Source organism: Corythoichthys intestinalis, chromosome 14 (assembly GCF_030265065.1).
Source record: "Corythoichthys intestinalis isolate RoL2023-P3 chromosome 14, ASM3026506v1, whole genome shotgun sequence".
Classification (NCBI taxonomy): Eukaryota; Metazoa; Chordata; class Actinopteri; order Syngnathiformes; family Syngnathidae; genus Corythoichthys; species Corythoichthys intestinalis.
Genome location: NC_080408.1, coordinates 34692869 through 34718012, shown reverse-complemented (window position 1 = coordinate 34718012; position 25144 = coordinate 34692869). Strand labels below are relative to the sequence as shown.

At 39.5% G+C, this 25144-nt stretch overlaps 1 protein-coding gene across 3 annotated transcripts in view; it reads left to right on the top strand.

Moving 5' to 3' along the window:
• Window positions 1-25144, top strand: part of dpp6b (dipeptidyl-peptidase 6b) — a 207234-nt gene that overhangs the window by 108263 nt on the left and 73827 nt on the right. The window contains exon 1 of one of the 3 annotated variants that reach the window (XM_057857738.1): window positions 20239-20391. The exons of the other annotated variants lie outside the window; for them this stretch is intronic. Coding sequence (XP_057713721.1) covers window positions 20335-20391 — 57 coding nt within the window. The 5' untranslated portion in view covers window positions 20239-20334. Of the gene's footprint in view, window positions 1-20238; window positions 20392-25144 lie in introns of those variants that run through there. 3 annotated transcript variants of the gene reach the window in all.

The window sequence follows — 25144 nt, the reverse complement described above, 5'->3', positions numbered from 1 at the left end:
TCTGGCCACCATTCAACGGATACAATTTCCAGGAGCGAGCAAGCCACACCAAACAGACAGCGGAGTGGACCAATCAGCGACGGGCAGACGTGACGTCAGTAAAACGACGAGGGCAGGACGAGGGACTTGCGCGCGGAAATAAACATACGAGGAGAGCGGAGTTTATTCAACATGGCTAGCGCGAGACAGACTGTTGTTAATGACTCGTGTCGATGTGTTTTTGGTCATTTAAAACGGATTTTACCGTGGATTGGAACATATTCTCGGCTCTCCTGTTCACCATCTGTGTTGTTGTTGGGACAACTTCCGACGCGCAAGAGTGACGTTGCTCGTTAAGAACACGTCACGCAAATAAACGAATCTGATTTGTCAGTGGGCTGGTTCCCAGACTTTTCTCTCACTGTTTGAAAAATATAGGGAGAACAGTCTGGCTGTGCCAGGCAATGGAGACGGAACCATGTAAATGCAAACATGGAATTTTTCATATTCCTGGAGCATCACCATATAAACGGCCCTTTAGAAGCCGCGACCAACAAGTGTCACCAGATGGATTTCTCGAAATTTTAGCCTCACTAGTCAAATGAAAGCAAATTTTGTGAGATTTTATCTCAAGGAGAAGCTAAAGGACTGATTCCACAAGTGTTTTTCTTCGTAGCAAAAGTTTTTAACACACAGTGGCAATAAAAGCATTTTAAAATTCTATTCTATTTTTAAAGAATACTTTTTAAAAAAAATATTATTTTCATTGGAAAACATTTTTATATCAAAATAACATCCACGGTCTTATTGGAATTAATGATCACTTTTTTTTTTAACCTTAGCTGAGAACCAGAAATTGTTGTCTCCGTCAAAAGTCACTTCGGGTTGCGGTCTCTTGAAATACCTCATTTAAACAGGCCAGCATTTAATGCAAGAAGGTCGAGAGTCAATCAGAGGTGAAGCTTCCAGAAAGGAAAATTTAATAATGAAAGTAGAAACATGGGGAAAACACATCAGCAATTCCACACATCACACTGTCCTTTTTCTGAATTAAAATCAACAATGTCCAAGGTTGTATAAAAGATGGATAGAGGGACGTTGGCAGGAAAGATCATTCTGAGAATGCTTCAGTAGAGGGGCTGGTTTCAAATTCATCCTTTTCGTGGGCCACATTGTAGTTTTGTCAGCCAACTCATTAAAACATTTACTGTAAGTTAAAGGACAGCTGCGGCTTATCTACAGTCAAATGTGATCTGATCTTTGTCAAAATCACACAGATGAAATAAGTGTCTGCTTCAACTAAAACCACCCAAACATTCATAGGTTTTCATATTTTAATGCGGATAGTATGCAAACAAAGACAGAAGGGGGAAAATAAGTGAACCATCACATTTAATATATTGTGCCCCCCCCTTTGGCAGCAATAACTTTAACCAGACTCTTCCCGTAGCTGCAGATTAGTCTGGTACATCGATCAGGACTAATCTTAGCCCATTCTTCTCGACAAAACTGCTGTAGCTCAGTCAGATTCCTGGGATGTCAGGCATGAATCACTGTCTTTAGGTCATGCCACAGCACAACAAGATGGGGTTCAAGTCTGGACTTTGACTTGGCCACTCCAGAATCTGCATTTTGTTTTTCTGAAAACATTCTGAAGTTGATTTACGTCTGCATTTTGGGTCATTGTATTGTTGCAGCATCCATCCTTTTTGTAAGCTCCAACTGTCTGACAGTCAGCCTCAGGTTCTCCTGCAAGACATCCTGATAAACCTTTGAATTCATTGTTACATTAATGATTGCAAGTTGTCCAGGCCCTGAGGCAGAAAAACATCCTCAAATCATGATGCTCCCTCCAACATGCTTCACAGTGGGGATGAGGTGTTGATGTTGGTGAGTTCTTCCATATTTCCTCCACACATGAATTTGCGTGTTACTCCCAAACAATTAAACTTTGGTTTCATCAGTCCACAAAATATTTTGCCACAACTTCTGTGGAGTGTCCAAGTGCCTTTTTGCGAACATTAAACGAGCAACAATGTTTTTTTTAGACCGCAGTGACTTCCTCCATGGAGTCCTCCCATGAACACCACTCTTGGCTATAGTTTTACATATAGTTCATATGTGCACGGAGATATTGGACTGTGCCAGTGATTTCTGTAAGTCTTTAGCAGACACTCTAGGGTTGTTTTTTTTTTTTTACCTCTCTGAGTATTCTGCACACAACTCTTGCCGATTGATGAACATACAGACTTTTAGAGATGGTTTTGTATCCTTTCCCAGCTTTATACAAATCAACAATCCTTGATTGTAGGTCTTCAGACAGCTCTTTTGACCGAGCCATGATGTACATCGGACAATGCTTCTCATCAAGACAATTCTTACCAAATGTGTGTTTTATAGTGGGCAGGGTTAAACCACTCATCAGTGATTGGGCACACACCTGACTTAAATTGTTTGGTAAAAATTGATTTTAATTGCTCTTTAAGTCTCCAAAGGCAGACACTTACTTATTTTCTCCCTTCTGTCATTGTTTGCATACTATCCTCAGTAAAATATGAAAACCTATATATGTTTGGGTGGTTTTAGTTAAAGCAGACACTGTATTTTCCTCTGTGTGATTTTGACAAAGATCACTTTTGATGGTGATTTAATGCAGAAATGTGAGAAATTCCAAACGGTTCAGATACTTTTTCATACCACTGTAGATAAGCCGCAGCTGTCCTCACTGTATTATTGGATATTTACACCATAGGATATTAACCGGAAACACTTTATTTGACAGCGGCATCATATGACTGTCATAAGACCAAATGAACTACCATCATTGCTTCATTTGGCCATCACTGCTCCTTTGGGGGAGACAGTGAACCTCTGCTGCCACCTCCTGTCAATACTGTGTTTGTCCAACATGCCTCCTAGCATGCATTGCAGCACCACCAATGTAAACAACAGTCAAAAAATTATGTTCTGTGCTAATTGTTTCTTCAATTACTGTTCCAGTTTCATTAATTGCTTGTTATGGTATTTGGTAACACTTTATTTTACAGTGGCACCATAAGACTGTCATTCGGCAATCATAATTATGACGTGACACTGTCATGAGCATTAATGAATGCTTGTAACAGATGTCATTTTGTGTTATCCGGCAAATGATCTCACTTTTGAATAGATGTAAAAGATCCAAGATGGACATAAATGGAGTTAATGACATAATTTGCCGGATGACACTTAAAGACATCTGTCATAAGCATTCAGGAATCCCCATGTTAGTGTCATGTCATAATTATGATTGTCTTATTTGAAATGAAGGAAAAAACTAGCAGTTTATAATCCGAAAATTACGGTAACTCATTTTGAATCTCGAATAACTGCTGCCAACCACTCTCAGTCAAAATGGATTGGACGTCTAGCGCCGTCAATGGCAGTGAAACTAGGGCTGCCCCCGTTAATCGACAAACAACAACTCATCGATTGGATCGATTTGACAGTAGATAAAACATTTACAAACATTGCTGACCTATAAATTGTCCAAATAATTTTTTTCGAACCTCTTAGGAGCATTTTTTTCCTTCTTTCTTTCATTTTTATTACTTTGTTTTTTTTTTATAAATTAAAAAAATGGGGGGGGGGGCAAATATGTAAATATTGTCTTTTTTTTAATATCCTTTTCAATTGAAAAATGAAAAAAACGTAAACGATCTGGCCTCCGAGCCCCGAGTTTGATACCTGTGCGGGTCCGCATTTAAGCAAAAATAACATTTTTATCTACATTTATCTGTAATTTTTCCAATTTAGTTAACATTTTTTTGTCAGTAATTGCTGAGGATCATCTTTTAGTGGCATCAAATGAAAGGTTGGATGATGATGTCCCTCATCGCTTTTCACCAAATTGAAACCTGTTTTGACTTTTAAGTACATCGACCTCCCGACATCTCTGGTTTCACCCTTTTATACGCTGTGATTTAGAGCGGCAGTTGTGCAGACGAAGCGTGGACGCCATTTTGGCCCCCCCTAATGATGCAGCTGCAGGTGCATGAATGACAGCGGGCCACAGGGACGCTTGTGATTGAGCAGCGGCGTAACACAAACAGCTCGTTATAAAATCAGCAGGCTGTTGATTGATGGCCTTTTCAGAAATGTCTCAGTGAATGTTGACTTCAATACGCCTAAGAGAATGTTGGAGAACACATTATTTTAAAATGTGCCATGACATGTGGACCTTACACAAAAGCATTGCACCATTGTGAGATGAAAACACGGCGTTTGACGATTTCCCGTCAGGCCTAATTGGTTCTGACTGATAACGATCTGTGTTCTGGTCCTAGTCTGTGTCGTTTATTTTGCCCATCAGTTTTACTGGCTGGGTGTACAGCTGTTTTCTCTGCATGCCTGATATCAGCCTATGAGTAAGCACTAGAGGGAGCCAGAATGCAGCGTGTCTGCACTGTGTCGGCGTCTGTTTTTGCCTGTCTTTGGCTCAGCATCTTGAAGTGTTCTTGTGTTTTATTACAAGTTAACAATGGCAAGTCCTCTCTGCACAGTCAGTACTGCATGCATCTTCAGCAAAATATGGAAATTGAATTGAATTGTTGAGCTAAGACTCTTACGCAGGTGAGGATTATGCAATAATCCTCTCTTATTACAGGTTCATTTTGCTGTGCCGCAACTAAAATGTGGACAATGAGGAATTCAACACATCCTTAAATTGTTCCCTTTCATCCAGACTTATATAATGCCTTGATTCTTTGCTCAATTTCTTTATGCATGATGTAAATACCAAGGCTTGAAATAAGCAGATTCGCATTGCAGTTGGCGAATCAAAAATTGCGTCCCCCCCCCCCCCCCTCCTACAAACTCATTGGGATGTCAATATGGCACAATGCAATTACAGTACATGTGAGTGTGATGTGCACGCATTGTGATGGTTAGTTACCATGGTGACAAGTAAAAATGCTCCTGCACGACTGCAGTGCATTTAAAGAAGAGTCAATACAATTTTTAGGACGAGAATATTAGGCTTCAGACAGTATATTTTATTTATTAATGTATCATTATTATTATTTTAAATGTATTTTAATGTTGACAGTATTAAAGTTGTATTTTTTAAAGGTCCTCTGTTTTTAAGACAAGTAATTCTTAAAAGATACATGTTAGTATGAGTTATAATAATTTGATATTAAAAGCCCTCTTAATGTTTTTGTTTAATAAAGTTTGTAAAATTATTTTAAGTAATAGGTCACCATTCTTGTTACGTCGCAGTGCGTGACGTCACTGGCCCCGTTGCCGAAATTCCAGCGTGTCACTCGTTAGCTTTCCTAACATGTCGTCAGTTCTCCCCTTCCTATTTGAACCAGATCTGAAAAGTGAAGAGCATGACAGCACTGTCGGTCGTTTACAAGACGAGCTTCAGGGAAAAATGCGTGCAGCAAATACCCGGTAAGACAAAAGTTGGGCAAAACTGGTGACGCGAGAGAGTCCTGTTGGGAAGTCCGGTTGGGAGCGAGAGTGTATGCTGTCCGGTTTTATTAGCAGATATTCAAGGTGAGCATATTGCGTTTTCAAACTTATCCCAATATAATTATGTAGATTGTTAGCATCCAGAGCTGTCGTGTGCTTTACATACAGTACAGGCCAAAGAGCACACCTTGTGTAATCCATGTCTTGTACATTGTAAAGCGTGGTAGCTAGGATACGTGTATAAAAGTACCAAAAAGGGGAGAAGCTTCCACTTATGCACATTTATTCACAAAAAATAATATTTCCACCTTGACCACTCTTCACTCGGGAGCTCAGCAGTACGCAAACACGCGTTCCCTGACGAACTCCCAACATTGTTGTAAGGTCCACGTCAGAGTCACTGTCGTCACTGTAGCGTGCCATAGTGGTTTAACTGTTTAGTATGATTTGCGGAAAACTCCAACGAAGAATAGTCAAAAAGACCAAAATAATTATCCAAATCCGCGTTTTTTACTCACTCGAAGATCCAGGAATTAGACCGATCCCATGGCAATGTCGCTGCCGTCGATTCCACAAAATAGACTGATCCGAAAAGCCGCTGTGTGACCGACGAATCAAAAAAATGGACAGATCCGAAACCAATATTGCAGACGCGGTGGGACCGTCGGATCCAGAAAATAGACGGATCCCTTACTTGACTGAGGATCCAGGAAAAATGTTCGGGCGCTAGTTGTAACGTGTGGTGGGTAGGATACGTGCATACATGGACCAAAAATGGGGAGAAGCTTCCACTTATGCACATTTATTCACTAAAAATAATAATTCCACCTTGACCACTCACTTCACTTCCCTTGTTTCCATTTGACTGGAAATTGAATCCAAAAGCAGCACATCGTGGCATTTTACTTCGCGAGTTTAGGCAGCAATAAGCAATTGTTGAACACGAAAGATACCAATGACGTCATCACTGCGAGCCCGCAAACCATGGTGCCAACTAACGGTCAAAATATGGACTAAATATTATAAAATATTGCCATTGATTTTACATTTTATGTGTTTTTAACAACATATTTTAGTACAAGAGAACAATTGTGGTTTATTAGAGTCTACATGTATTTAAGTTTGAGGATCACTTTTAAAAAAGCACTGTTCATCACACTCTATTAGGTGACATTACGTTAATTTTACGTTAATTTTAGTCCTACAGCGGAAGGCATTACTTCACAAAATCGCGGCCCTTGAGAACAATGAGAATTGAACAATGTATTAGTGATGCACGATAATACATTTTTCCCATACCGATAACCGATAATTTCCTCCTCGTTCCAACCGATAACCGATAATGTCAAGCCGATAATTCTATTCAAATATTTATGTAAAATTTTAAAGTATGCACAAGAGAAAATATTACTGTGCAAAAATATAATTTATTGCTCTTTTTTTCAACTTGAAACGTGAACAAGTAGTAAATTCCGACATCTGAATAAAGGCAGATTGTCTGACATTGTATAATGGTAAACCTTTGGCAACAATTACTTACAGAGTAAATACCTAAGTTACACAAAATGCCTTTAAAAGTAAGCCATTCCTAACATATAACATTAATACACTGCAAAAACATAACCCCTTAAAACTAGTTAAATTCCCTTGTTTTCAGTGTAAATCTATTTGGAAATAAGTGAAATCATCTGCCAGCACTTCAAGTATATTTCACTCAGATTTCTTGAAGAAACATAGCTAGTTGAAAATAAGCGTTTATTTTAAGCGATAAATTATTATACTTAATCCTAATAAAAACTTGCCAGAAATGTTCTTTATTCAAGAATAGGTATTGTTCAAAACATTATTTGAAAGCAAATTTTTCTTGATTTAGGTGAAAAATGACATTTTTTAAAGATGTATGGGCTTAATAAGAACAAATGGCAATATTTACTTCAAGTAAGTGGAATAATCTGGCACATTCATCTGTTAACTAGTCTTTAACACTCAAAACAAGATGGGGAAAATTATTTGACTAGATTTAAGAAGAATGATCTGATTAAGACATCATGAATTTACAGTGTACTGAATGCATTACTGACTGGCTGACTTCTTTGTGTAGTTTGGTGCATGTTACAATTATCATCTAACCACTGTGCCGTCATGGTAAGCATGCTTACTTGACATCACTTGTCCAAATGTCCGTGGTAAAACTGATGTGATCGGCATGTTTTTCACGAAGAATGGTGGTTGTATAAACTCCATTATTTTTTTACCCAGGGCTTGGGCTCTCGGGTCACTTCGGTAAAAAAATACGTCTCTCGTCTGGCATCCTCTCCTGCCTGTGCCCTTCAGTCCATCCGGCCACCAAATTAGCACCCGCGCCAGGCCTCTGTCGGGCCGTAGTGCTCGATGAGTTGAACCGGCGGCAGCTACGTTCGTACCGGATATCCGCCCGCCCCGGCCGGCTCGCTGTGGTATATTCGGGGCCTGGCTCTGCTCCGGACAGAGGCACGTGCCTCGCGTCCCGCATGCCGTGGGGTAACACTCAAGAAACCGGGGTGTTTGCCGGAGGTCCCGACGCTGGGGAACCGGGTTCGGCCTGCCGGACCGGCCAGAGCGGCGGACTGCATCGGAAGACGGTTCTAGTCGACTATCGTCTCATGTCGGTGTTTAGCCTTAGATGGAAGTTTACCACTGGTGCTGCGTCACCAGTAGGTGAATGGCGAGATAGTGTAAAGCGCTTTGAGCGCCTTGAGAGGTGGAAAAGCGCTATATAAGTATAACACCATTTACCCACTTTGGGCTGCATTCCCAAACAACCCAACTCCGGGAAGGCCACAGCGTCTCTGTATCGTCAAAAGCCCCGTAGCTTAGCTTAGTTTGTGTTTAGTATAGTTTTAGCATTCATGCTAGCAGCAGCCTTGTATTCTTTCCAAAAATCTTTGTGATGCAGTTTTAAATGGCTGCTGGGTTAGTGGTGTTGAATGAGGACGCTTTCTTTCCGCCTCGTGGAACTTCTGCAGTGCATGTTTTGCGGATGGCGAGACAGTCGTTTATTTCACTCACGGAAAAATCAACCCACACTCGTGAGAGCTGCCATGATATCAAACTGCATCAACCCTGTTGTGTAACGCCGCCTCCTCTTTGACGCCATACTCCCACAGGGGCTTCAGGGAGAGGAGGAGTTGAGGAAGTGGGGATGCAGAAGTGGACAAAACTGCTTCGGTTGCGCACATTTGGAGGCTAAATCAAGTATATAATTATCGGATTGCATTATAGGTTGAAATTTTTTTATCTGGATTATCTTGTATGATGTCATAATTGCCATTATCGGCCGATAATTATCGGTAACCGATATTATAGTGCGTATTTAGAATGTACGCATTTATTTATTATCCAATGAACACACTAACAATCAAAATAGTGGGTTTTGACGAGTGCTGACACATTAAACAAATCCAGTCGATTTTAATAGTTCAGTTTAACAGTTAAAATACCGGAATTTGCAGACTATAAACCGCAACTTTTTTCCTTTACTTTGAACCCTGCAGTCATTTATGGAATTTTTACAGGCTAATAAGCTGAAGACTTTTGGTATAAATATCTGAAATACAATGTTGATACTTGCGGATTGTAGTCAACTGCGGTTTATATATAAACAAATACAGCTTTCTTGTAAAATATTGAAGGTGTGACCTGTAGCCGGGGGCGCCTTCTAGTCCAAAAATTATATATTTCGCCATCAAGGGCAGAGTGTTGTTCATCTTATTTAAAAAAAGTAATTAATTACAGTTACAAATTACTTCTCCCAAAAAGTTACCGTAATTTCCCGAATATAACGCGCACTTTTTTTCCCCCAAAATCAACTTGTAAAACCAAGGTGCGCATTATAAACGGGTACATGGATAGAGACAGAAATATATATATTTTACATATATATATAAACCGATTTTTTTTTATTGACACGGCCACGTTGTGTTGAAGAAACGTATGTGGCGACCCGTTGCCGACCATTACGGTACGTGACGTCACCATTTTGTTTCGGTAATACTTCACTCTAATCAGCCGAATGATTTCGTCTGTGTTAAATTCAGCTTTTTTCACTCTTCATAAAGCACATAATTTAGTTTCTTGAACTCATTTGAGTCAACGTTTATTGCAGCTCCGCAACTCGGACCATAACAAATGTAAGCACACAGACTTCCTGTGTCCGTCAACTATATCTGTCCCTCGGGAAACTCAAACCCAAATAACAATAGTTCATATTGTTACTGTCGTGTTGACAGCGATGTGCTCTCACGGATTTCCGACTTACATTCTCACTTTCATTTTACCGTATCAATCCATGGAAGAAACATTTATTCATCATGATGAAACGAGCAAGTTATGCTGCAGCCTTTAAAAGAAAAGTCACATCTGTTTTGTTTTGTTTTCTCCTAGATTCTGATAAGTTGGAGAAGTTGTCAAATCATATTACTACCGTAAATATTGTCAGTTTATGGTAATGTTTTGAACTACCAATGTGCTATGCTTGTGCTGTGTTTCACCAGTCAGTAAAATGACATTTCTGTAACTGTACACGAGTTCTGTTTTCTTGTATTCTTCTATTTATTGGTGCTAAAATTAGGGTGCGCGTTATAAACGGGTACAATAATTTTCCCTAGATTTTACAAGTAAATTTGGGGTGCGCATTATACACGGGTGCGCCTTATATTCGGGAAATTACGGTAATTGAGTTAGTAACTCAGTTACCTCAAGGTAAGAGTAATTAGTTATTCATTAAACTAACTGACATTAGTTTTCCTGTTCTACACGTTATAGATCCATTCTATAACGTCTTTCACATCAAAACGCTTAGGGCAAGTGACTATTTTTTGGTAATAAAAACAAAAACAAATTATGATTATATTGTGGCATCTACAAGGACAACACCCACTTGGTGATGATAGTGGATACTGAACAGGAAAACAGTCCATTATTTTCAATTAATTGTACCCACCTGAACGCCACGAACTGTATGTAAAACGTTTCCCGAGCGTTTAACATGACGCTCGCCACGCTAAACACTAATTCTAGCGAGGACGCGAATGTTATGCTAAAGCTCCGAGCCACCTAGCATCGCGTTGGCAACAGCGTCACGACCCCCTTCCCCTCCGCCACTCTCCCGCTCTGCTCTCTCCGTGTCTCTTATACATATCTCGCGTCATTCAACCAACGTAGTAACGCATAGTAACGCACGCCTTTACATCGTCAGTAACGGTAACGGTGTTGCAAAGATGGTAAAAGTAATAAATTAGATTATTCACTACTGGCAGCATATGTGATCAAATTATTTCATTTAGTTTACCTTTAAAGTGCCTGTGACAGCATAAAAAATCTTAAGTAGCATTATTATGTCAATTAGCAGTGTTGGGAAAGTTCATTTTCTACATGAACTAGTTCAAATTGCAGTTCACAAATTTTAAAATGAACTGTTCAGTTCATAGTTCATAATTCAAAATTTTGAACTTAAGTTCATGGTTCCAAAAAAATGAACTTTTGTAGTTCAGTTCTTTTTGTTCGCCAAAAATTGTTGCAAGCTATTATTGGCAGTGTCCATATAGAACCACAGACAGCAATTCATGTATCCTTTTTAATATTGAAACTATGTGTCAGATTCATCTTCATATTCAATTGCAAATCCTTGTCCAACCAGGGTTTACACTAGCAATGAGTGGGCAGCCCTCAGATTACTGGGATTTCCATGCTTTGCTGCCACTCATTCAGTCCACACAATAGCAGCTCTACAGCTTTTATTAACAGTATATTTTCATAAGCATAAGCAAAACCTTGCTGCTATTGTGCTGCTACAATATACTGCAGAACTAGGTTGTCTAGCTGCGGCTGTGAGAGACAGAAAACGGGGCCACTCTGGTATGCTGTTAGCGGTATTTGGGTGGCAGAGGTACTGTTCTGGCCATCCGTTGCCGTCTCTTTCTTGATCGCACATGCTCGCAGTCGCAGATACCTAGCAAGGCTTGTCGCATGCTTTATTTCGATGTGCCGTTTAAGGTTGGCTAAAGACTTACCGACGTACGGACGGTCTTCTTCAATCCAGGTGGACAAAGTTTACAAGTAAATGTTATATTTTTGCCATCCGGGTCGGTACTGACTTTTTCGTAAAACTCTTTTAAATGCTGGTACTGTGTAGAAAGTTGCTCTGAGCGGGCCGGGTTTCGAGAGATGCCAGCTTCTGTGTCCATGCTGCCGTTGTTGTGATGACGTATTTGCTTAAACAATACGGCCGTGACAGGCAGCTTGGGTTGCCAGGTTGGATAATTTTCCGCTATTAAGGTTAATTTTTTTATTGTGTGTTTTTAGCCTATGGCTTTATATGCAGTTTTGTCGGTAAGGCTCTAAATGTGATAAACTCATGAACGAAGTTATGCGCACCGCTCACAACCGCTAGAATGAGCGCGTTCACAGTAACGTTCATGAGACAGAAATATGATGCGTTCAATTCACGTTCGCTGAAAATATGAACGTGTTCATGAACGATCGTTTATTGAACGCGTTCATGCACAACACTGTCAATTAGAATCCTATTTTGAGACGATTCGACTGTATAAAACAATTTGGCAAAGCGCAGATGACGAGAAATTAGTCTTTTAATCTGCCGTTTATCCCCACCTGTCATTATGGCGCGCTAGCGTCCCCAGCTAGATGATGACATTGGCAGAGTCACGATTTCATCTGATTTAGAATTCAGCCCATTGAGGGGGAAGATTCAGAATGAGGAAACTGCGACAGAGCAGCAAAATGTCATGATTGCTTCAATCTCTCTACTCCAATATTTTTACAGGATATTCTTCTTATTTAAGTATTTTCCCCAATTGCTAAATAAATGGTATGGTCATGATAAAGAACAAGCTTGTGCTAAATGGAATAAGAAATATAAATAATGCATTTATTCAGTACGACAGGGCAAAATTACTGAACAATGGTCAAACCTGCCGACTTCTTCCTATTCCGAATTTTTTTTTATGCCACCATAGTTAGTCTGGCTTTTGTCCTTTCCCTGTCCTGGCTGCAGAGACGGAGGAAAGGGCGTAAACAAAACAGGAGGCGTGACAGCTAGCCGCCGTGCTAACCCGAATCGAGCAGCTTTTCGAAGTCTTATTCCCGCCTTTCGATAACGAAAAATCACACAAAACTACCCCGACTCATGTCACACACGGCGGTGGGGTTGATTGTTTTCACCGATCGGCCAGCAACTGGCGGCGAGCAAGTTACAGCTTGTCGTTCTGCTGCGGCTCCGGCAGGCAGGCAGAGAGGGGAAAGAATGAAAAGAATGAAAATAACGCTTTCTCGGTGGACAAACCGGCCGACGTCGGAGCGGGGTGCTGCCCTGGAATAAACATGCCTTTTACTGTCATAGGCACTTTAAGTGGTACTAATGATCCCTTTTCTTGTTTGATTGCCAAATACGGGCATAATCATCACAATCAGCGTTTTGCCAAATAAACCCATTTTTTGAAGCCCATGATGTGTTATATTTGGTAAGACATTACATTTTTTTTTCTCTCTTACACCGACTCCATAATTAATTAAAGAGTTGATTCTGCACTTGTGCTTTTGCAAATGGCTGAGATGGAATGAATCATTTCCTCTCCATATTAAAAAAAAAACAAAAAAACATAACGCCCCTCCTGAGAGCACTAATGGCACTAATGGGCATTGGTGTAACGGAGGAACCTTTTCCATCCTGTGGAATATTGTTCTCTCCCCGCAGATGATTGGTTTAAAAGGCCAGCGGCTGTGAACTGACTTGTGTGTGTGTGCGCACAGTGTAAATAGACAGACAAGCTGTGCTAACAAGACCGTGCATTGTGTGTGCACAGAGTGATGTGACACACACGTAGAGCAGATCGAGGCGCTAACAATGTTTTGTTAGGAGCGGCAACTATTTCTGCTCTATGTGGGAGGACACTAACAGTGTCTCTCAAGAGCCGGGCCGGCAGCAGCGGCAACAGCATCGGCAGCGGCAGCCCTCTTTGTTTTACAAGCACACACTGCACAGCCAGTATCATTCTTTTTTCCACTGATAATATGCAAATGTATCCTCTTCTGCTCCCCGCGCTCCCTTTTGGGCTTTTCAATTTGGCAAGAACCGACGAGCTCTCTCCTGAAAAGAGCGTCGCTGACACCTGGAAGGATTTTGTTTTTCTTGCATTGATTCTCGTCTCCGTTTGCGGCGTAATGGACCGAAAGTCGCAGTGATTTGATCCGAGCCGACAGCTCATTTAGATCGTCAGCGGAGCTGTCAGATGGAGCTTGTAGATCGAAACAGACGTGTGACAAATTCATGGGAAATAAATAAATAGGGCCGAGACGAGAGGTGGGAATGGAAATTCATGATATGATCATATCTGAATATTTTTCCAACAACAGCGGTTGCAGAGCGTAAAAAAATCATATTGACCTTTCAGAGACAACCTGCCTTAGTAACTGTTGCTAAGTTCGGTGAACTAAAATCAAGCTTCCATTGTTTACAGTACTTTGGAGGTTTCAAAAGTACTCCTACTATACTTAAGTAGAAATACAGATACTTGTGATAGACTACTAAACTTGTTGGTTACCATTGACGGCAACAGGCCTCCAAGCTATTTTAACTTTGAGGGCTGTCAGCCATCATTAACTGTTCAAATGAATGAAACGTCTTTCGCTCTCAATGGCAGCCAGCGAGGTAAATAAGATAGTTGAGTGATAGCTACATTTTGAGCTGAAAAGATTTCCACTCCAACTCGGACTAATGTTGATGCCTAAACACATTTCAGGACACCGAGAGACCATTAAATATCAAAGGGAAACATGCCACCAGTTTAATAGTACGTGCCATTTCTACATTCTAAGAAATCCAATTTAAGAAAAAAATTCAAATCGGAGATTTAAAATACTTTTTTATTATGTCGAAGTTTCCTGAGCGAAACATGGGCGGCACCATCTTTTACATTTTTTGCTATGGATTTCCAGTTTAGACAGATCACCATGAACTGCAGTTGAAGTAGACAAAGTTTTAAACTGCCATATAAAAGCAGTGGAACGCACGGAATCTCCAAAAATGGATTCAGCACGACGTAGATGAGACTCTGGGATTTTCTGTGCTTTGCTTGGTTGTGCGAACTCCTGGAGGCGCCTATATATGCTCAGAAGTGCTATGTTTTGAACGGCGTCCAGCCTCAAAAGCGCCGGTGTGGATCTACCTCACCATACGCCTCAGATCGAAACCAGCACCAGAGAATAAGTTAATGATGCAATTTCAACCTAAAGGATTCACCTAAAAGATTGCATTTTGTTCTTATCAATTCGTAGATTGTTCATGGACAAAATTCTAACAGTCTGTGCAGCCTGTGTTAACGTGGGATGTAGATTGATGAGCTGTCAACTTTAGTGACCAAAATGAGGCAAAATTACAAATAATATTACAGTTGCCAAATGCAGAAGGGTTGGCATGGATTAGGTTGCTACAAGGAAATACTATAAGGTAATTTTCATTTGGTTATAGTATTATGAGCTCATTACGCATGTATAAACACACATAGTATGTCATTATTTTTTATTGCAGATATTGATCAACATGATTCCATTTGTTTTTTTTTTTAAAACAATTGGCACATGTGCAAAACAGGTCAATAAATCACAATTTATAAAATTATTGGAAAAATATTAACGAAGGTGGAGCATAAATCGAGCCTTCCATCATCAAGGTACAATGCATGTACTCTCGATACATGTCATTCTACGTAAGTGTTGTTGTGAACTTGTGAGGCACATCAAGTTGTCTTCCTTTGCATAACAGCCTTTTCGACCTGTAAACAAACGAACAAAAAAAGTGTAACACTTGAATTTATGCATTTAGTGTAAAAAGCCCGTGTATGACTTGAAGTAGATGAGTTTTTGTTTTCCATTTCTTTATCGTTGAAGCTAATGCAAAGCTAATGACGTCTCAGCTGTGAAGCAATACACAGAACTGTAGTCAAATTGAACATAATGTACCTGTTATTGCTTTGTGGTGGCAATGTCTTGGTTCCATATCTGCCTTCATGAAGAAAAAAATCCCATATTCATGTATTAGGACACATTTAACTGGATGCTTCGAATATTTTGAGGTCCCTGATTGCGTTTCCATCCATTGACATTTAATCAATAAAACAAAACTATTTTGGTTGTGGCGACTCTTAGCCATTTCTTCATGTTGTTCTCCCATGTCGTGATGATGGCAGGATGATGCGGTATATCCAAATAGTCTTTTTTGAGGAATTTTGATGACTAATGCTACTCCAGCTCCACAGTTATCATGGATGGAGAAAGTGTATAACGGAAGTCGCAAGCAGAAATGCGGAAGTACCTCAGAAACTTGTCTATAGGCAAACATTATCTATCTATCATCTCTTCTTTCAGCCACAAATGCGGTCTCCCGTGTAAGAATCAGAATCAGATCAATATATTCAATCAGCAGCATGTACCAGCTTGACCAATGAGCCCACTTACAGGATCTCAAGTTTACCAAGTGAAGAAAGAACTACACTTGTATTCTAAATTGACACCAGGCAATAAAAAACTGACATGAAAGGTCATGACAAAAAAAAAACTCACACACTACCTATCATAAAAACACCAATAAAACCTTGCACACTCAACCTGAAATCCTGTACTCACACTTTAAAACCTTTTAATGCCCCCCAAAAAACATTTGGGGGGCAAACTTGCTCCCAATACCTGCACCACCATAATAACCTCCCGACTCTATATTCACACAAAACATAACAATAACCTTTATCTAACAATGATCATTAGACAATAATAATAATATCCACAGGGACTACAGTTGAAAATGTTTTTACACAAGGAGGGGGCCGATAATAGGATGTGCCGTCAAGAACAAGAAAAACATTTACTAGAGTTGTACAATAATGACTTTTTAACCGATATCCCGATATTGTCCAACTCCAAAAATCCGATACCGATATCAAACCGGTGCTAATATATGCGGTCGTGAACTTAACATACAGTTGTATGAAAATATATCTGAACCTTTTGGGTTTTCTCACATTTCTGCATAAAATCCCCATCAAATATGATCTGATCTTTGTCAAAATCACACAGATGAAATACAGTGTCTGCTTTAACTAAAACCACCCAAACATTTATAGGTTTTCATTATTTAATGAGGACGGATGCAAACAATGACAGAAGGGGGAAAATAAGTAAGTGAAACCTCTGCCTACGGAGACTTAGCAATGAAAACCAATTTTTACCAAACATTTTAAGTCAGGTGTGTGCCCAATCACTGATGAGTGGTTTAAAGCTGCCCTGCCCACTATAAAACACACACCTGGTAAGAAATGTCTCGATGAGAAGCATTGTCTGATGTGCATCATGGCTCGGTCAAAAGAGCTGTCTGAAGACCTGCAATCAAGGATTGTTGATTTGTATAAATCTGAGAAAGGATACAAAACCATCCATAAAAGTCTGGATCTTCATCAACCAACAGTCATAGAAGTTGTCTACAAGAGAGAGTTTGGCACTGTTGTTTTTCTCCCAAGGAGTGGTCGTCCACCAAAGATGACGCCAAGAGTTGAGCGCATAATACTCAGAGAGGTTAAAAAAAGAACCCTAGCATGCCTGCTAAAGACTTACAGAAATCACTGGCAGAGTCCAATATCTCTGTGCACACATCAACTATATGTAAAACTATGGCCAAGAATGGTGTTCATGGGAGGACTCCGCCGAGGAAGCCACTGCTGTCTAAAAAAAAAACATTGCTGCTCGCAAACACCAACATCAACACCTCATCCCCACTGTGAAGCACGGTGGAGGGAGCATCATGATTTGGGGCTGTTTTGCTACCTCAGGGCCTGGACAACCTGCAATCATTTATAGAAGAATTAATTCAAAAGTTTATCATGATGTTTTGCAGGAAAACCTGAGGCTATCTGTCAGACAGTTAAAGCTAAAAAAAAAAGGATGGCTGCAACAAGACAATGATCCAAAACATAGAAGTAAATCAACTTCAGAATGGTTTCAGAAGAACAAACTACACATGCTGGAGTGGCAAAGTCAAAGTCCAGACTTGAACCCCATTGAGATGCTGTGACATGACCTAAAGACAGCGATTTATGCCAGGCATCCCAGGAATCTGATTGAACTACAACGGTTTTGTAGAGAAGAATGGGCAAAGATTAGTCCTGATGGATGTGCCAGACTGATTTGCAGCTACAGGAAGCATCTGGTTGAAGTTATTGCTGCCAAAGGAGGGGCAAAATATAAAATGTGATGTTTCACTTATACATTTTTTCCTCCTTCTGTCAATGTTTGCATACTATCCTCATTAAAATATGAAAACCTATACATTTTTGGGTGGTTTTAGTTAAAGCAGACACTGTTTTTTAATCTGTGTGATTTTGACAAAGATCAAATCACATTTGATGGTGATTTTATGCAGAAACGTGAGAAATTCCAAAAGGTTTAGATACTTTTTATACCACTGTATTATAGTTAATTGTTTTGTGATGCCCCTCCGGATGCTTTAATGATAAACATAACAACTTCAAGGTTTTCCATATAAAAATTTTGTGAAAAATAAGAACATCTTCAACTGAAATTATGGAAAAAGTGCCTATATTGCACCACTATATTAATTGTTGAAATCAAAATCGTGCAAACATCTTTTTTTTGTTTTTGTTTTTTTTTCTAAATGAAGTGCAAATGCAAGTGTACAATTGTACAGTATTGGCAAATAAGGCACCTATTCTGTCCTCAATGTGTGTGAGGGTACACAAATCGATAGTTTGCGAACAATTCAGGCTCCAAAGAGAAGTCAGACGCTGGAGTTTACTGTGGTCATCTTTCTCTTGACAAGAACACTGATACTTTTTTGTAAAACTTAAAACAGCAAAATATTGTGTCAATAATATGAAGCAAAGTCACAAGTACAGCAAAGTATACACGACGTGTCGATTTGAATAGCAACTGGTAGTACAGCTTGCAGGTAATGAAATAATTTAACCACATTTTACCACAAATGCTAATAAAACGAAATATACATACATATCTCTAATACACTACACAACGCTCATGAATATAAAACTAAGGAAGAATGCGATACTTGTATAAGGCACAAACAACATGGTGAGATGACGAGAACTGCTAAAGTACACTGGCTGCAGATGTTAGCTCGTCCATTTAGATCTCTTTACTCGCAATGAGCTCACGTTGACATATGACGGCATTAGGAGAAAGTGCTGGAAGTTTTTAAAACTATTACACGTTAGCGCCAGAAGGAGGCATCAAAACACCAGAAGCACAGGCAAGCAATAAGTGGGTATTTAAGCAATGTCATATGCATATTGGCCCAAAACCGATAATGAAAAATTGATGTTGATATTACCCGATATCATTTTAAAATAATTTTATCGGTTGATATTATTGGCTCCCCGATAATATCGGACAACAATCATATTTACTGTATTTATTGGACTATAAGGCACACTTAAAATCCATTGTCCTTCCCAAAAATGGACAGTGCACTGTAAAATCAAGTGAATCCAGTGCACCCTTAAGTGGGAATTCTGGTTGTGCTTAATGACCTCAAACCCCTTCTGTTGGAGCATAACTATACCATACTGCTCTAGTAAATTGATCAGAACACACATTCATCACACCCATCAATTAAACAATAAAACAGATAGTAATTGGATGAATTAATTGGACATCTATCGCCGTCAATTGCCACGTTTACATGGAGCCAAATATTCCAATTACAATCGGAATATTTGTTCAAACCGAAAAAATGTGTTCCATATAAACACCTCATTCGGAATGAACAGGCCCAAACCGAATGGAATTTCATTCCGATTCACAGGGGTGGAATATTCCTTTTCCCAAACCGATTAGAAGTAAAATTATATCATGTAAACAGGGAAGCGGAATGGTGTCTAGTTGCGTTCTTTCTGCACATGCTCCGTACTGACGTGGTGACGTCACTTGGTGACGTAAGTAACGTCACTTGCAACATGGCTTCCAAGCACAGCGCACCTAATTGGAGTCCGGCGGAAAGATTGTATTTAATTCAAACTTTAAAAGAATTGAATATAATTGCTCGCTTAGACGGGCGTAAAACGAGGAACAGTGAACTATTTAAAAAAGTTCACGAGAGGTTACACGAAGCCGGAATAGACCGGAGCGTTGACCAAATTAGAAATCGGTGGAAAACGCTGACAACCAGCTACTACAAGGCAAAAGAGCAAAACAGCAGAAGCGGATACGACCCCACAAACACAACAAGTGGGTTAAAGTTAAAACAGCAGCACTCTGACGATCGATCTCCATGTTTTGCAACGTGACGCTTTGTTTTGATTAATCTGCGCATGTCAGACGGCAGTTGTCAAACGTCCTTTCGGAATAAAGGCAGACACATGTAAACGCTAGATCGGAATAGATGAAGTGACATGTAAACAGCTGATCTGAAAATTTCCATTCGGAATGATCTGAATCGGTATGAATAAAAGTCAGCATGTAAACGTGGCTAGTGTTGACCCATGAGTTAATCCATTAGCATTGTCTCACACACATGATGAGGTGTGTGTGTGTCGGGTCAGTCAAGCACATTCATTGTGCCGCAGAGGTAAGGCGAACCTCCCACATGGCAGCGCATCAGCCGCTGTCTGCGCCCACGGTCGTCATTATTTTAGCAAATCATCAGATATCCTTGAACGCTTGCTCGCTCTCTCTCCTCCGCCTCCTCCTCCTCTCTCTGCCTGCCTCTCTCGCTCTCTCCGTATCTCTGTAGTCTTCATTATTCTGCACCTGTCAGTAGCGGACGTCGCACACTCATCCCTCCTTCCTTTCGCGCTTTTTTTTTTTAAATTCACGTCCATGACTTCTACAAAAGACGGCAATGGGTCGGCGAAAGGCGCTCAGCAGCCGGACCAGGTAGGACCTCGTGTGCTGTACCCCTGTCTGGTCTCTGGCATGGGTTTCTCATCACATGTATGACATGAGGGTCAAGACACTTGCAAGGCACAACTTTCAAGTCAATATTTGATGAAGTTGTTGTAACCTCAGCCCTGTGGAGCAGCCTGAGTGCTCGAACAGAGCTTTAGATTTCAGGGACCTCATCAGATTTTGGAGGAGCTCTGACGTAAAAGGAGGGTTGGTGGCAAACGGAGTGGGTGTTACTGATGTGAGTCTTGATGGGAGTGCGGATGAGGCCGGAGGGAACATCGCGACTCAATGTGATGATGTACTGACGCGCGCACTTAACACAAGTGAGCTACTGGTTTGGAGCATGTCATCGCTTGGCTGGCTGCGAGGACTGCGATATACTGTAATTGTGTTTATTCAACAGCCTGACTGTTAATGTCGTAGCACAGCAGGTGTCTTGTTGACTTGTCGAAACTGTTTCAAAAACTGTGAGAGCAAGAGGCGAAAAAAACACATTGCACTTCTCTGGATGTAGATGACAAGAAGTTTTAACTCTGCATTTACTGGATGCGATTTACAAAATGGATACAAATGGGATAAAAAAAAACATATTTAATAAATGTGGTGACATGCTACTGTATATAAATCGACAATAACATTCAATAAAAAAGAAATCTGTTTGCGACCGCTTCTACACACGATCTTTTAGACATCCTGTCAGCCGTTTGTTTCTACTAGGGCTGCAGCTATCGATTATTTTATTAGTCAATTAATCGATGAACTAGTTAGTTCGAATAATCAAGTAATCAGATAAGGAACATAAAGAATTAAAATATCTGATCTGAGCCTCATACGGTATAAAAAATAAATGAGGATAGTAAGATAAGTACAACAATTGGCTAATGTACATAAAAAAATCCGCTTTTTTTTTTTTACAATGCTCTAAACAAATCGTTCAAACACATTCCCACAAAAAAAATGGCTAAATATACCTGTAAACTAAACTACGAATGCATTAAAAAACATTAGCTTGAACAAAACTTGGTCTTAGCATGGAGCAGCTGGATTTAGCCATGTGAAGTGAGTTATGTCATATTCACTGTTGCCACTAGAGGGAGTGTATCCACCCAAATCAATAAAACTAAATGCAAACACTTTCATAACAAACCATTACAACACCACTTTAATCAAACGAATACTCGAAGCAGCAAAATTTAATTAGAATCTTTTTTCTAACCGAATTACTTGAGTTAATCGATTAATCGTTGCAGCACTAGTTTCTACTAGGGTTGATCCGATCATGTTTTTTTGCTCCCGATCCGATCGTTTTAGTTTGAGTATCTGCCGATCCCGATATTTCCCGATCCGATTGCTTTTTTTGGCTCCCGATTCAATTCCGATCATTCCCTATAATTTTTCCCGATCATATACATTTTGGCAATGCATTAAGAAAAAAATGAATAAAACTCGAACGAATATATACATTCAACATACAGTACATAAGTACTGTATTTGTTTATTATGACAATAAATCCTCAAGATGGCATTTACATTATTAACATTCTTTCTGTGAGAGGGATCCAAGGATAGAAAGACTTGGGACTTTGTGTATTGTGACTAAATACTGCCATCTAGTGTATTTGTTGAGCTTTCAGTTCAGATACTGCAGCATGCCCCAAGGCATGATGGGAAAGTGGAACCATGATGGGAAGTAAAACCATGACTGAGTCATCGTAAGAATGGATATACTATCTCTGCTTGAATATAGCTTATGGTTTAAAGATAATGAATTATTGCTTCTTTGTTTCCCACATTTCTTCCAATGATAATCCTAATTATGAGGTAGATGTACGCAAGGTTTAAATTTAATGAGGGGAGGTTTCAGAAGCAGGCAAAGATCACATTACTCAATTATTGCTGAACTTTACCTTTCTATGTAGGTAAAATGGAGTCACAACAGATTTTGTGTGACAATGAATGAAAGGGTCATATATCGCAAATATTAATAGCTTAAATACTTTAACGTGACTCATTTCTAAATCAAGTAAATAACGCCCTCTTCAGGATATTTATGATAACCCAACGCTAAGCCTACCCTAAAGACAGGATGACTGTAACACAGTGGTCTCAAACCGGTCCTCAAAGGGCCGCAGGGGGTACTGGATTTCATTCCAACCAAACGAGACAAATACCTTTTCACCAATCTGGTTTCTTACAAGTGTAATCAGTTGATTGCAATCAGGTGCTGCTTATGTTAGTAGAAACCTCATTGGTTGAACTGTTTGTGCTGGATCTGTTGGAACAAAAACCAGGACCCACTGCGGCCCTTTGTGGAGTCGGTTTGAGACCGCTGCTGTAACATGTTAATTCTGTAACGTTAAAACCAATTAGAAAACGATTTATTAAAATGTATATATATTAAAAAATGACATGGCCGATATATTTTTGCCGATTCCGATACTTTGAAAATGACGTGATCGGACTAGATGCCCCGATCGATCGGCCTCCCGATCGATCGGGGCATCTCTAGTTTCTACATCCAACGATGTGCTCGAAATACGATGATTTATGACAGCGCAGCAGTTTCATTTCTCGCAAGACGGACACAAGGTGGATTTTTTTTTTGTGAGAGAAATAAACATGGGCTCCAAGAAGGTTAGTTTGGGCAGGTGGTGAAAAAAGGAAAAAAGTGACACTTGCCATTGAAATTAAGATGGAAATGACAGAAAAATATGAGTGTGGTGTGCACGTCCGTGAACTGGCCCGGCAGTACGGCCGTAGAATGTCTACGATCTCGACCTTCTCCGACCGCCGTTCGTCAGTCTTTATTAGTTAAAGTGACAAATATTATTGTAACATCGCCAAAGAAATCGCCAGCTACGTCAGGTTTTTAATAATTCATTTCAGAATTTGTGCAACACAACACGCCTACTCACCACCACAGCTGACGCCAAGAACAGAACATGAAAAGTGAAAGTAAAAATGCTAATGCACCTCTCTCGCTCTGTCACGTCAGCCATGCGGGTGTGTTCAGGTATACCACGCAAAACACGTCCGCCACATTAGAACCCGATTCATTACAATATTACGGACATTATTGTTATTATTACTATTAGTATATTATTATTCCGATTTTTATTTATAATTCACTTGTTTTGCCATGTGTGATTGCTATTTGCAATAGTATCAGCAGTATTTATTAAGGATTTAGTGTAGGTTTTTGGGCCGTAGAACGAATTAATGGAATTATAATGTAGTATTCTTATGGGAAAATCCTGCGTGCATAAGACCATTTCGACTTACAAAGAAGGTCCACGAAGGAGTAACTTCATAAGTAGAGGAAACACTGTAGTTCCATATTATGAGCAGTTTGAATCAGATTTGTTTCATATTGTGATATGTACAGTATTTGATATCGACTGAGATCATAAAAATTTCATGATTATTCATCACCCAAAATGGCCCCACCGGAGGTGGCCACATTCCTCCGTTACTGGCTCCCCCATTGGACAGCAAATAAAACGGTTCTGAAGCATACTGTATTTCCTAATAATCAGAATCACAGAATATAATTGGTCCCTGTTGAGAAATGATTTTTTTTAATAACAGTAATAATTATTTTTGTATTACAGCAAGTGTATGTATGAGTGTTTGTTACGCATACTGTAAAAATTGCCAATCAGAATCAGACTAGTTGTCTCTTTTGGAAAATTACTGTCACATAAAGCAAATACATAATTGTTTCTGTACTTGCTTTTATTTGTATATGCCAGTACTGGCTTTACCCTAGAAAATGTTTTGTTGATAACAAATGTACACTATGCCCTAAACCAGTGCTTCTCAATTACTTTCTGTTACGCTCCCCTCAGGAAGACGCAAACGTCTTGCGCCCCCCACCCCCCAAACTCTCTGCCACCAATGTAAATAGGCTATATATATGTTTGTCTAAAAAAAATAATAATACAAATAAAAAAAAAAAATAATTATGATAAGTACACCTCTGCATAGAATTGTCCTTGTTCACATAAAACAATAATAGAGATCAATTTACAATAAGTTATACTTTAACATTTTTGTTTGTAACAGAAAAGACTTAAAGTGCATCTTTGCCTAAATTAAATTTCTTTCTAAATTAAAAAAAAAAAGTCACATCCAAAGTAAACACACTCAAGGTACATTTTTTGACCATTTCATACTGAAAAATCAAATTCAATTTAATCAATAAATAATAATTAAGTTACGTTGATTAGCAACAACTCAATAGTACAATGTGCCAAACAATTTGACCCAAAAAACAAAAATGAATAGAGCAAAAACGTATTATTGTATTAGCTGCTTTGCTATGGTGTGGGGTTATTTTGCACTTCAGCAGCTTGTTATGCCACCTTTTATGATGCTAACAGTGCTTGCTGGTTTAACGATGTAACACTCACAAAGCGGGATGATTGCTAGCAATATTCGGCACATTTTTGCTGAAAAAAATCAGAGATCAATGTAATTTGCGTCTAATGTCTTTAAGTGAGGTCTTAATTGATTTGGCTTTCTGCTGTCCACTGCAAACCTTTTTTAAACACAGTAAACAGACTGGTCTTTCCTCGTCTCCCAATGTATTAAAAATCAAAGCTAAATGCTACATATGCTAGGGTGACGATATTTTGATTTCCAAAAAAGAGGACACTCAACCCGGCCTCAAGATACTTGAATTTTACTCAAAGTTCACTCAAAGATGCCTATCTCACTTTAATATATTGTAAATATATAT